General features: G+C 30.9%; 1 protein-coding gene and 1 long non-coding RNA gene across 2 annotated transcripts; one reads left to right on the top strand and one right to left on the bottom strand.

Moving 5' to 3' along the window:
- Positions 1-224: 224 nt before the first annotated feature.
- Positions 225-4,360, bottom strand: LOC115711626 (uncharacterized). The gene is made up of 4 exons (XR_009687460.1): positions 4,051-4,360; positions 3,724-3,773; positions 3,273-3,352; positions 225-636 (listed from the first exon to the last, which is right to left on the bottom strand). It is a non-coding gene; the product is annotated as an uncharacterized LOC115711626 (long non-coding RNA).
- Positions 4,361-12,994: 8,634 nt separating this feature from the next.
- LOC133037126 (uncharacterized mitochondrial protein AtMg00810-like) lies at positions 12,995-13,582 on the top strand. The gene has a single exon (XM_061113952.1). The coding sequence runs from the start codon at positions 12,995-12,997 to the stop codon at positions 13,580-13,582; it is 588 nt and encodes a 195-aa protein (XP_060969935.1).
- Positions 13,583-15,457: the final 1,875 nt, after the last annotated feature.

The raw sequence follows: 15,457 nt of genomic DNA, 5'->3' as shown, positions 1-15,457 counted from the left end.
TTGCTACTACATTTTGGTAGCAAATCACTTTAAAATTGGTAACAAATACAATTTTAGTACTTAAAAATATAATAATTTTGCTACTGAAATTTTGTTGCAAAATAAATTTAAATTAAATTATATGTGATTTTCCAACCAAATTTATATTTAATATTTAATTTTAATTATTCCATTAATGCAGAATTTCTAACTATATATTTATAGAATAATTAAAATAGCAAAACTCATTTTAATAGAATTAATAACTTATATATATATATATACAATTCAACTAGTAAATTGTTGATAATACAAAATCTCTAACATAATTTAAAATATATAACATACACAAATCTATAAAAATCTAATCAATCTTGGATGTTGGCTTATATCCGATCGACCAATCTATTAGTACTTCCCCAAACATTTTATATTTGCTATACAATAGATTGAGCCCTCTTGTGATGCGTGGACTCTCACAACACCAATTGACCAGATCATGAAGGGTATACGGCTGCAGGGTTGTCGGGTTGTGAAGGTAAACACCTAAACCAGATATCAAGTAAATCCTTCCAAATAGCAACTTCTAGATAGCAAGTAAACAAGTAAATCCTTCGAGATAGCAACTTCTAAAATTACTACACCAGATAAGAGCACCTGAATAAGATGAACCACAAAACATGTCACAAAAAACAGCTGACTGGCAATAGGCTGATAAAAGACACCTAAAATAGCTGACTAGTCTATTAAAAGACACCAGGTAATGTATAACATACTATATGTCTAATCTAGATCATCAAATGCATTTAACAAAGCAACAGTTCTAGAATATTAAAGAGTCTCCATGGATTGCAGATTCAATGGCAAGTGTTGCACTATAGTGCTTCTAAGAGCATTAGCAAACACCACCCTTTTTTTTTAAATAGGGAAACCTCAAAGTTCCAGCATTTAAAATAGGAAAAAAATGAGATATAATGAAAACTAACATAAAATTAAACTCATTGGTTAATTAGATTAATAACAGAACAAAAAAAAATAAACAGTGAGGCTTTAATATTATAGGAGGAGACCAGCCATATATGGGAGTTAACAGCAGTTTGGAGAAAACCAACAAAAGTAGAGTTTTCAATGGACTATAAACCACAACATGAGATAACCTAAGCCATTTTACAGAATTAAGAAGTGAAAAATATAAGCCACAGACTTAAAACTTATCTCCAAAATTGATTAGTAATGAAATCGGCTAATTTATCGAAACTTGTTTACAAACAAATAAGATTACTAGGGATAAATGATGACAAAATATTTAAACTGCTACATCAGTAACCTTATTTCATACTCAAACTACCCTTAGTTTTAGTATTATACTGTTATTAACCACCAACACAATGGTAAAGTCAAGACAACTGATAGATAGAGAAGATAAATCGGAATATGAAAAATAGACTATCAGAAATATCATTGTGAAGTTAAGTTGACCAACTATAACTACTGTACCGTCAAAGGGATGACTTGGTTGAAAATGAACTTGCAAAATTGCCACACATAAGACAAGTAACAACTCTATGTTAATTGTCAAACTTGAACCATATACATTTCATATTGAAGTAGTCAGCGTAATCCTTTTCATACATCTCTGGATTCACCCAGGGAAAGAAAAAATATAACCCCAACTGAACCACCAGACCTAAGCTTTATACCTACCATGTTTCTACATACGCTAATTTTGATGCATAAATCAAAATAGTATTCTCTGAACTATTTCATCAATAATGTCAAGATATATCTCTATATTCAGTTCTATATTTAATTTTGTATGTCAGCAATCGTTTTTAGTAGTAGCATCGCAGTAAACTAATGTGTGCAACAGTAAAACTATCAACAAGAATATGGACCATTTGCTTTTCGATGACATCAATTAAATAACAATGTTTAGAAAAATTCTTCCACATTTGGCTATATTGATTTTAAATTAGGATTTTAATGTTTTCAATACCCCATGCTACTCAATCATGAGTCAATAAGGTGGTAATTTGATAATAAACTATTCTTTCTTCATTAGATGTTTCTTCACATAATATCTTTTTTTTAATCTAACCACATCTTACTAGCCCTGCAGAATTGAAAATCATATGAAAGGAGTTAAATCGTGGTCCAATGATATTAAGCTCCAGGAACAATAGAAGAACTACAGGACAGGAAAATATCATCCCCAATTTCTTCTTTGGCTATTGAATTATTCCTATTGATCCACACTGGTATTGTGAAACAATTCCAAACAGAGGAATCTTCAACAAATATAAGCAGGAACATGTATTCGTAGAAACAAATATTAATGAATTTCATTGTTCAAAAAATAAAAAATATAAAAAAGACATGTCATAATCATATCATGAAATTGAAACTTATCATCTTTCGTAAAAAAAAGCCCAATTAAAAATATCTGCGGAGAATATATTTAAAAATCTATTAATCTTTTTTTAAATTAAAAATTATACCTAAAAATAATTAAACCACAAATATAGAACATTTTAGTTATAAAATTTACCAAAAGTTTGAAGAATATTGAATTTAGTTTATCCAAAACTAAAAAATTAAAAAAAAAACATATATACAACAAACAATCCGTGTATCCCACAAAACAAGGTTTAGAAATAACAAAATTACAAATAAGTATTTCAAAAATTAAAATTTGAATTTGATTTTAAATATATACCGTGTCTATACATTAATTTTTATCATCATTTTTTTCATTACTCTATTCACAGTACTGTATTTTTTTTCTCTCAAAAGAAACTTAATTTGCCTCAAGTCTCAACAAATCTGAAGAGCAATTCAGTGCCATAGTTGTTAAGGTATGAGCTAAATGATATTTGATATATATCATGATTGACATTATAATCTTGCGTTGATTAGATTGTTAATTAAAAAATCCCTTCAGGTGTTTCAACTGGTGAGGTGTTTCAAAGAATTTCAAAAAGGATACAAGGAGTCAGTACACACAAACAGGTTTGAATAAATTTCTATACTATTTCACTAAAACAATATGCATTGAAACCAACTAGGAAATATAGAATTGACATGGATTAATTATCTTCGTTTTTGAATCTGTATAGTTGTTCTTTCTTGGGCTAATGAATTTACAATCTTCTAAATTAGAAATAACATGAATAGAGATAAAAATAAATATTTAAATCTGAATCATATATTTAAACAAAACATGCCTCAATAAACAATTAACAATCATCATGAACCTTGGAAATTTTTCATCAATCAAGATACTAAAAATATACCTCAATAAAAATCTACTAGCCGCAACATAGTCGCTGCAATCCAAAGCCACAATCGAGCGACATTGTACCAAAATCTACAACTGCCAAATCCATTCCACAACTATAAAGGCCAAAGAACCAGATTTTGGATGAATTCCCCTGCCCCCACTACTCAGTGCTTAACATAAAATTACCCTCAATTTTTTTAGGGCATTAGGCATTTAGTTTTACATCGAACTTCAATTAAATTCTCAAAAAGGGTATAAGTCTACCAACTCATAATGATATATTTATATAAGCATTCTCATATGCGGTGTTTCCCTTACTAAATATTACCCCCATCCCCTCCATAAAACCTAGTAACTAGTTATATCAACATACATTTCTTTGACATCAAATCAACTAACGAAGATCTTCATGTAGAATTTCCATTGTTAATTATATACATAATAATGAAACTTATAAAAATTACCTTCTTCCATTAGTAGAGCACTTTCTTAGAATCCACCACAATCCAAAATTCTTAGCCAGCCAAAAAAAAAAAAAAAACCAGAACACAAATGAGATGATTAAATAAAGCAAAGCCAGAGAAGAGTAGTAGTAAATAATGAAAAAACCGAAACAGAAGACAAATATTTTTATATGAAATTGAGAAAGAGCCCTCCCTTTGAGAGAGATTAAAACAAGAAAGACAAAGAAAGAAGTGGAACCAACCCTAAATAGAGATTGGTGGTTGAACTCAACAACCAAAGCATAGAACGATCAAAGTTAAACCAAATAAATAATATTTTTGAATTACCTGCGGAGCGAGGCAGGTGTCAACTTTTTGAACATCATTCTTGCTTGTTTTGTTTGAGTTTTGTTGGATTAGGATATTTTTTGGTATCTTGTTTTGTTCCAAATATTTCGAACAGAGCAGAACGAGCACTGCCTGAGCTGCCGTTCTTCGCCGAAGTCGAACAGAGCAGAACGAGAGGGAGAGACTGAGATCGATTTTAGGTTTAGGGTTGATACATGAGAGGCAGATTTAGGCTGTTTAGAGTTTAATTAGGCAAAAGAATGAGAGAGCTAGAGCAGTTGTCGACTAAGTTGCGAGTATATATGTCGAGCAGTTTAGGGATACAGCTGCTATCGTTGATACAGCTGTATATACTCTTTATTATTATTATTATTATTATTATTATTATTATTATTATTATTATTATTAGCCTACCAAAATGTAATCTATTTTAAAAAATATTTTTTTAACAAAAAATAAATTGAGTGACATTAATATAATATGCTCTTTATTTTTAAATGACAAATGTAATTAATTACTAAAAAAATTAGAGTATCATAACTTTTAATTTTTAAAAATAGTAGCAATTAAGTATATATATCTGAAATAAAAATTAGTATTATATTCTTTATACTTAATTGTGTAGTACTTATTTTTGAGTTGAAACTATAAACTATAAATTATCAATTATAAATATAAATATGAATTTATTTGTACACTTCAACAATAAATAAGAAATATTAGATCGTCACTTTAGTTGTGCCAATAAAATTTATACACTATGGTGCCGTTTGGTAGCAATTGTGTTTTCTAATTTTTAAATTACAAAATCATTAGAACTTGCTACAAAATCATTTTGCTACGAAAATTTAGTAACTAATATTAATTAACTGCTACCAACTACATTTTGTAGCTAAACTTTTGTTGCTAAAAAGTTGGTTTCTTGTAGTGAAAGGGGCATAGGTAAAGATGAATAATAATAATAATAATTAAGGATATGGGTGATGGGCGCAGTGTATAGTGTGAAAGAGAGAAAGAAGAGTAGTAGTAAGGGAAATGAGTAAGGAGACATGGTGCATAATCTTGGGGATTTTGGCCGAGAGCCCAGGGCCGCACCCTGGTGTCGGTCTCTTGGTCTACAAAATGGTCTAACCCTTCTTATAAAGGACAAATGCCCCGATTTGACAGCTCCTCAAGCCCCTTCAAAATACGTCTCCCCCCACACATACTCATACTCATATATATGACTCGTATCTCTCTCTATATATATATATAATAAAAAGGAGCTCCTCTAATTATAATTTCCTATTACAATATTTTAATCTATTTTTACACCGAAATGAGATTACAGAATATATTTTTTTATATTTATATATTCGTTATAATTACAATATTATTTTTGTAAATTTTTGAAAAATTTCAAATAATTTATAGTACTAAAAATAAAATTCTTGATATTTCAGTCTACCATGCGTGTTCAAAACTTTAAACATATTTTCGACGTTACAAATTATTTGAAATATTTTAAAAATTTACAGAATTAATATTATAACTATAATAAATACCACCATTCAAAATTTTTAAAAAATTTACAAATTTAATAAATAACGCCATAAAAAAAGTTTGAATTATAACATTCTATATTTTTAAATACAAAATTAAATAAGAAATTAGGATAAAATATTAAAGGAAGCACACCATGTATATATGGGGACACCATTTGTCCTGTGATGTACTTTCACGGAATGTATTCCGTGATACATTAGATGGGTCTCAGGGCACATTAAATGAGTGTCAGGGTACGTTACTATTTTTAACCCTAATTACCCCTAGATCAATCTCATCTTTCAAATCAAATAACTCATTTATCTAACGGCTGCCGTACATCACGACATACATTCCGTACAAATATAATAACGGAACAAAATCATCTCCCTATATATATAAATACAATACAAGGCTCGTATAATCTTACTATCGCTCTCTCTCTCTGTGTCTCACCCAAGTACACAGTACTATACTACCAAATCCACCCCTATCTCTGTGTTTGTCTCCTAACTCTGCCAACTCCAAACATCAAAGCTGTATCCCAATCTAAACAAATGGCACAGATATGATGACGTGGGAGCTACCTTATTGTTTTTTAACATTCAAAATTTGGCAATTAATTTTTTTTTCTTTTCTTAAAATAAGATAATTATCTATGTGTATGAAATAATATTATCGTGACATTCTTATTAGAATCATACGATTCACAGCTAGCACAGACCCTAGCAAGCTATAATAGTACGTATATATAAATTATATAAGGTATATATATAATATACCTGAGACCTGAGTAGTACTACAGGATCCAAATATAATATATGTGTAAATATGTTGTTATATATTAACATCTATATGCGCGCGATTGGACATTGATATATATATATATAATAATTTTAATTTTGATGAAATACTCTTAAGATAATAATTAATAAGATATGTATGTTAGTTCACAATTAACAACAATCAAAATCGACAAGCACGCACGTAATATTTTCGGTCGAGCTACATGCTACTGCTATAGATATAGTAATTAAAATTAATTAATTAATTAATCAGTATAATTAAGGAATATATATAAATATATATTTGGAGTGTGTTTTATTTATTTTTACAGGTCATATTAGGTCATTTTGCATGTCACCGACCCAATAAACATGCAAGAGGGGAACAAGGGTCTGTTTAAGGTTGGGTTTCATAATATTATCAAGTCCTAATAATAATATATAAAAATAATTCTAGCAAAAACTAATATAAAAATAATTTTAGAATTTAATAATATTGCTTGTTGGCCCAGAAAATTCAGTTTTTGCCGGATGGTCAATTTAAGGTCTCGATGCCAAAAATCTACGTCCAGTCCATTATAGAGCAAGTCATCATGACCGGCCACCTTTGCATTTTTTTATTCATATAACACTTATTATAAGGATACCATGCACCCATATATGATATATAAATTTTTAATTATTTAATTTGTTGCAAATTAAAATTAGTATGTATAATTAATTCACGACCAACAAATTAAACTATTGTGAAAGTGGCATTTGAACTACTCCCAAATATCTAGCTCCATATAAAATAGTAATAATAGTAGAGTTCTCTCTTTACCAAAATAAATAAATAAATAATTGTAGAGTTCTCTCCTACCCTTTTTAACTTTTTTCGAGCGAGAAAGACCCAAATGGGGTCAGTCAACTTTCCCAAATCCTACTTTCTTTTTTTTATTATTATTAAGCTAATTAAGATTTTTCTCCCTCCATCTTTAACATGTATTAAATTATGCTTTGGTCAAAGTCTAACATTGATGAAAGTTCAAGGAATTTGATTTAATACATGTCAAGATTCAAGGGGCGTGATTTGATAGATTTCAAAATTTGAAAAGTATGGTTTAGTACATAAACAATCACTGAAATAGTAAAATTAAATGAAATTAGACAAAAGTCCTTAAATCTAACAATCTTAATAGTTTAGGGGGAACTTTTAACGGCCATAAAAATTTAGAAAACATGATTTAGTACATATTAAGGTTTAGAGGACAAAAATCCTAATTATTATTATTATTATTATTATTATTATTTCCCAACTGTCTTAGCTAGTTACTTTTTAAAATCACAAATATATCGCTCTTAGCAACTATGTTATAAGTGGTCGATTCCCATTGTGGAAGACAAATCAGCAACATTATTGTTAACATATGTTTGCCTAGCTATACTTGATTAATATTTAGATTAGGTTGTTTTTATTAGGATGGACAACATCTAATTTAATTTAATTGAACTGAATTGATCTAATTTAATTTTATTATAAAAAATTGGATTTTCATTTATAATTAGATCATTGGATTTGATATTAAAAGTTAAATTTTAGTTGAATTGGATCGATTATAGTGAATATCAATATCAAAATTCAATTAAATATAGATCCAATTCAATTACATTTCTATATATTTAAACAATTATTTATATTTATTTATATATAATAACAATATTAAAAAATATATATACATGTTGTTAGCGGTTTTTTTTAATTCATAACTTTGTGTATTTATTTTCATATTTTGTTCTATTTTATTACTTGACAGTGTTGTCTTAATTATTTTAAATTTTATATTAAACTTGTAAGGATGATATCTTTATATATAGAGTATTAAACTTAAATAAAGAGTGATATTTAACTTTTACATATTTTTTTTTTCATATTTTAAAGTTAATATTAAAAATTTGGTATGTAATTGAATATTCAATTAAAAAATCGATACAATCCAATTATTAGTAATTGGATTGAATTTAGAGGACTAATTGAATTGAATCGAATGATGTTTTTCCAAATCTAATTACTAATTAGATTGAATTAGATTAAACTAGAAAAAAAATATTAAATTGGATCGGATATCCAGCCTAATTTTTATCATCAACTCAAAGACCTCAAAGACCATGTTTGAATAAAATGTGTTATATTTTAAAAAATGAAAATTGTTGACAATCTCTTCGTTGAGTTCACCCCAATCTCCCATGTAGGTATCCTAGAAGAGACATGCATAAGCAAGTGCAAGGAGTTGTTGTTCCAAATCGGCCCTACAATCTTGGTTGTGCTTAATTATATATAAATTAGAAAATATTAGTTATTATGTAATATATGATTATGGGGTGGTAAAATAGTCACTACGGAGCCTAAGCTAATATTTGAAAAGGGAAAGGGAACAAGATCCCTAACACAATCACTTCGAGGCAATTGTCTTGGCATTTGTCCCTAACTGTTTTCTTTTTCTCATTATATATATTATTTTTATATATTGTCTTCTATATAGGCTATTTATATATGATATACGTGTCGATGAGGACCCATATTGTTCCTTTCTCTCTTTATTATTTTAATTTAAACTAATTTTTATTTAACGTTGGGGAAGTGATATTTTTGTAGTATGCGCATGGGATTTCTATACAAACAACGTTGTGGTGGTCCTGCCCTAGCTAGCTACCTCTCTCTCTCTCTCTATATATATATATATATAATATAATTATAAACCCTAGTTATTATTATTATTATTATTTTTCTTCCCTAAACTAATAAGTCTTACTTTAGTGATTGATTGGCTAATTTAGACCAACTCGTATTGAATAAACTTTGATATTTTGATCCGTCATCGACCTAATCAACATTTTTAAATTCTAATAAATCAACCAAATAAGCATAAGATTGGAAACAAAAGCCAAAAACTTCGCGAGAATCATGTGTTTGAAATATATATAAGATTAGTTATATTAATTAGTATAATATATATATGTGAAATGTTGATCATCACTTTCGTCAGCACATAACAACTTTCTAGATCGGATCAAATTTTAATTCGTGATTGTTGAGTAATAAACGTTTGGAGATTCAGAATAATATCTTGGATAGAAAGCACCATTCCCTCTAGTAGAATTATTCTTAATTAATTACTTGTTTAACTACGGCCTAAAGCTTCTTATTCATTGTTTAATAACCTATAGAACATAATTAATAAAATGATAATCTCCATATATATCTTGATTCTAAATCCAATAGAAAGTTTAACAATCAACTAGCTAGACCGAATAAAATTTTGTGGAAAAGGGAAGATGGATTCTTAGGATCTCCTTATTCATAATATATATAATGAGAGAATCTCATAATGCGTAGCTTAATTATTTTATGCCATGATTATTATTAATTGTTTTATTCTAATCTCATTTTTTACATGTAATATATGCTTCTATATTACTTTGACTATATATATTCAATCATTTGAAAACAATAGGCTTTTATGAGAAGCTATATATATAAATGCAAATAAATCTTTTTATTTTTTAATACATATGTATATATAATACTATATATCAACTAGTTGCAAAACGCACTTATCGTGGTCAAATTAGCTACTATTATTCCTTAAGTCACCATTGGATGACACACATAAGTGTTTAAGTACGAAAACTTCATTGTCAAGTTCACCATCATCTTCATTGTCAATATATTTATATATCATCATTTTCTATAATTGTCTACAGACAGATCGATCGTATGACGGTCATCGTTATCATCATAAACAGTGAGACAATTATTTATTTTTGTCATTGTCATCAATCTCCTTTTTTTTAATCTTTCATACATGTCCTTATTTTTTTTATATTTATCTATAAATATTCAGTTTGTCTTTTTTTTACTACTCTATATATAAATATGGATGTATTTACTATTTAGCTAGTCCGGCACACCGTATTATTTTTATATATATAAATGTATATACACACAATAGTGGGATTGCTGGGATTGCTGCATGCGCGTGGATTGGCTTCTAATAAAAATATTGAAGCACAATTATTTTAAGAAATAATTAATATTTTTGTTTTCTAAACTTACAATATTATTAAATTATATTCTCTAAAATATATATTATATTGAAAAAATTTAGTGAACTCTTCTATATAAGAAATATAATACTTTTGTTAATTTTCTATCTTTTTATCATTTAAAAGTTGATGTGATATTGTTAATTAATATTTTTATCCTTAACATTATCTACTTTTAAATCATGACTCCTTTTACAAGAGAAATAAAAAATTAAATAATTTTTAATAAATTTTTTCAAAAAAAAAAATAACTCTAACCTAAAGTATATTATTAGTCAATTAATATATTTTTTGTTGATTTAAATAAAAAATTTGCATAATCATCGTCTTTTATGTTTAACTGAAGAAATTTCGGTAACATAATAATATTAGATTTTAAATATGAATAATGTTTAAGTAAACAAAAATTGTTAAGAAAGAAATTTTTTTAGAAAAGTTATTGGATTTTCAATAATAATAATAAAAGAATTAATGCAAAATAATTTTTTAAGAATAAAAAAAATGGGCATATATGGTCAAAGTTTAAGAAAAAAAATGGGCATCTAGGTCCTGGGTCCGGGTCTGGGTCCGAGTCCAGGTCCGAGTTCGGGTCCGGGTCTGGGTCCGAGTCCAAGACCCCAGTCAGGGTCCAGGTCCCAGATTAGGGTTCGGATCCAAGTCCCGAGTCAAGGTCCGAGTCTGGGTCCCGGGTTCGAGCCCCGGGTCCCGGTTTGGGTCTAGGTCCGGGTCCAGGTCTTAAGGGATCCGAGTCTGGGGTTCAAGTCTTGAATTAATTTTTTTCAAATAAATTAAAATCGAGTCGGATCAGATCCGATCCATAGAAAAATTAGGCGGGGAAGAGCCGAACTGATCTAAGATCCAATAAGTATCCGAGTATTTCGGATCAGAGGTGATCCGTCATATCGGAGCTCCAACCCACTCCAACTAAATGGATCTTTTTGACATGCCCAGGTATATATTTCTTTGAAACCTACCGTTTAGTAGTTAAACCTTGCACTATCAGGATAATTTTCACTTTATGGATAGGACATTCAAGTGGTTGATATCAATAATGCATTTTTGAATGGTGATCTTAAAGAAGATGTTTACATGTATCAACCCTAAGCATTCATTGATCCAAAACATCCAAATCATGTTTGCAAACTCAAAAAGCCTATCTATGGCTTAAGACAGGCCCTTAGAGCTTGGTTTGACAAGCTCAAAACCTGTCTGAACTATTGGAGTTTCAGACCAGCAAATCAGACACGTCTATTTTTTACAAGAAAGAATGGTAAGTTTCTTCTTCTCCTAGTCTATGTCACTACTAAAAATCCTAAAATTCTCAATGGTCTATATAACTATCACCTATATGAGTGTCGCGAATACTAGGTAGAATAGGCGATAGTAGAAAAATATTGGTATAAAAGAATTCCCGTCAGTTTAAAACTATCGGGTATAGTTAAGACTATATGCCACAATTTAAAACTATCGCCTATACTATAGGTGATAATTTTAAACTGTGGTCTATAGTATAACCAACTGTTTCAAACCATTGCTATAGCGGATTTCCTCAAAAAAATCATCACATTCATCCTCCTTGAAACCAATATGGGATCGAGTTTTGTTTTGCCTTAAGATTCCCGAATAGTAAAGATTTTTGACGATCTATGAAATACAAAAATCTCAAAAATATATAAATCCCAAAATAAAAAAAAATAATAAAGAAGTTACGAGAAAGAGTGGATAAGAGAGAGAAGATTGACCGGTGCTCGTGGTGGCTCGTCTATATTCGGACAAGAGAGAGAGAGAGAGAGAGAGAGAGAGAGAGAGAGAGAGAGAGAGAGAGAGAGAGAGAGAGAGAGGAGTGACGGTGGTTCTCATGGTGGAGCTCGTGGCCATGGCCGACCATGGTGGAGCTTGAACATGCTTTTGTCTATGGTGGAGCTCAAGAAAGAGAAAGCGAGAAAGAGAGTGGGAGAGACGACAGATGAGTGATGAAGCTCATGGAATTGCCGTCTATGAGAAAGAGAGAGGGGGAACTCTAAAGAGAGACTGAAATTTTGAAAATGTATTGATTTGAAAAATTTTAGATCTAAAATGCCTTATATTGGAGTGAGGGAAAACACATTATTTTAAAAATTTTAGATTTGAACTAATTGCTGACGGTTAAAAACTATAGCCTATAGTATAGGCCATGATTTTTAACCATCGGTAATTCTCCTTTAAAAATATTCGAAATTTTTAAGGTTTGCTTAAAAATTATCGGGAATAACACTGTAGGCGACCGTTTAAAACCCTCGCCTACAGTATAGGCCACAGTTTTTAACTGTTGGCAATTCGTCTTTAAAAAAAATTGCAATTTTTAAGACACGCTTAAAAATCGTGAAGATGATATACTCATCATAGGGGAAAATATGACGGTCCCCCAAAAAAGTTATTTTTCCCGACAATTTTTCCCGACAATTTTAAACACTCAAGTGACGGTCCCCCAAAAAAGTTATTTTTAGGACCGTCAGGAATAATAATTTTTGTAATAGTGTGTAGATGATATACTCATCATAGGGGAAAATATGACTGAAATTCAACAAGTAATTACCACCTTGCATGACCAGTTTACTCTCAAAGTGCTAGGATTTGTCATGAGTTGCTTCCTAGGCTTTGAAGTTCATAGATCTAATGAGTCCATTACTCTCACTCAACAAAACTATGCAAGAGATTTGTTAACAACTACTCAATTACTGGACTCTAAACCTCAACGTACTCTTATGTGCTCCACATCCGAATCGTTCCCTAAGATCGACACTCCAATGCAAAACCCCACAATGTACAGAGGTGTTATTGGAGCCTTACAATATTTCACAATGACCAGACCAGATATTACTTTTCATATGAATCGATTAAGCCTGTTCATGCAATCTCTAACTTTTAATCATTGGAGTGCTTGCAAACATGTTCTCAGGTACCTAGCTGGCACATTTGATATGGGGTTAACATTCAATGTAGCTTACAGTCTCAATTTACAAGGATTTATTGATGCTGACTGGGCAGGGTGCTATGATGATCGCAAATCAACATCTGGTTACTGCATTTTCATTTGTGGTAATCTCATAAGTTGGTGTTCAAAGAAGCAAACAGTGATTGCAAGATCGAGCTTATAATTTGAGTATTGTGCTCTTGCTTTAGTCATATCTGAAGTGATCTGGATTCAGTCGTTACTCTCTGAGTTTCACCTCAACGTTTCTTAGTTTCCAAATTTCATGGTGTGACAACTTAGGAGCATGATCTTTGCCTTCAATTCAGTATTTTATGCACATACTAAACATATTAAGATTGATCTCTACTTTGTTCGAGATAAAATTTTAGCACAACAACTTGCTGTTCGATATGTGAACTCTCACAATCAGTTCGTTGATCTCTTCACAAAGCCCCTAACTGCCACTCCCTTTATGTTTTTTCGTGACAAATTGATACTTTGTCTCGACGAGTGTCATTTGAAGGGGGATGTTGGAGATTTAGGTAGTTAGGAATTAGTTAATACCTTTGTACCTAACTAATTATTAGTTAACGAGTTAGTTAGACTCTATTTGTCAACTGTATTTTTAGCTATGATTGTTATTAACTTATTTTTGTAAAAACTTTCTATAAATAAAAGATCTTAAGGCCAATTAATTGATTGAGTATTTTTAGTCATTTCATTCATCTCTTTCTCGTTCCATCTCTCCCTTTTCTTTCTTCTTAGTTCAAGAACTCTGGTTTTACAGAGTTTATTCAGAGAAGAAATGAGTGAATGAGAGTATGGAAGCTTATCAATACAAGGCTATCAATGAACACAAAGAAATAGTTGGGTAGAAAGTCTTGCAAAAAGCTTGAGCCTCAAACTGAGCTCATTATCTTTATTTATAGGCTAAGAATTTAGAAAGGGAGAGTTGTTACAAAACAGTTAACAAGTAACAACCTCTGACTGAGGAAAAACAGAAAACATAACAGAATACAACTAACAAAACTATTCTGTAATATCCCCCCTCAAACGAAATGGTGTAGGACACAATTGAAGTTTATTTTTGAGGTAGAGCAACCTGTCCTTGCTGAGAACCTTTGTCAAAATATCAGCAACCTGATCGATCGAAGGAACATAACAGACTTCAAGTTGTCTGGCCACAATAAGATCACGGACGAAGTGTAAGTCGATTTCAATATGTTTGGATCGAGCGTGGAAGACAGGATTTGCTGCAAGGCTGGCGGCTCCTTGATTATCAACCCATATAATAGGAGCAGATGGCAAAGGAATGTGGAGTTCCGTCAGAACAGAGGTGATCCATTTCACTTCAGCAACATACTTTGCCAAGGCACGAAATTCACTTTCCGTGCTAGAACGGGCAACAACGGGTTGTTTCTTAGCTGACCATGAGACAAGGTTGCCACCATAGAATACTGTATATCCACCAGTGGAACGACGGTCATCGGGGCAGCTAGCCCAATCGGCATCTGAATAGCCTGTAAACAGAGTCGAATGGCAGGTTTGATGAGAAGTCCTTCATTGATGGAGCCTTTGAGATATCGAAACAGCCGTTTGCATGCCTCCCAGTGAAGAGTGGTGGGGGCATGAATGAACTGGCTTAACTTGTTGACAATGAAAGCAATGTCTGGTCGAGTTAAAGTTAAGTACTGCAGTGCCCCGAGTGTGTTGCGATATAGACTTGGGTTTGAAAACGATTCACCATTAGTGGGAGAGAGTTGCAGGGCAGTATCTGTGGGAGATGGACTCGGCTTAGCACCATCCATATGAAGCCTGGTCAATAATTCTAAAATGTATTTTTTCTGAGAGAGGTGTAAACCAGATGGTGTCCTGTGAACCTCAACTCCAAAAAAAATAGTGCAAGGCACCAAGATTTTTGACAGAGAATTCTGTGTTAAGATCAGTCATGAGCTTGGTGATGAGCACATGATTAGGGCCTGTAACTAGTATGTCATCGACAGACACTAATAGATAAATCATATCAGTGCCCGATCCATGAACAAAGAGTGAACTGTCG

This window comes from Cannabis sativa, chromosome 4 (genome assembly GCF_029168945.1).
Source record: "Cannabis sativa cultivar Pink pepper isolate KNU-18-1 chromosome 4, ASM2916894v1, whole genome shotgun sequence".
Taxonomy (NCBI): Eukaryota; Viridiplantae; Streptophyta; class Magnoliopsida; order Rosales; family Cannabaceae; genus Cannabis; species Cannabis sativa.
Note: the sequence above shows the minus strand (reverse complement) of the source record. Positions and strands in the feature narration are given on the sequence as shown.

What these genes read in the sequence shown, in the direction of transcription:
- LOC133037126 (XM_061113952.1), top strand. Translation starts at nt 12,995, where the DNA reads ATGACTGAAATTCAACAAGTAATTACCACCTTGCATGACCAGTTTACT.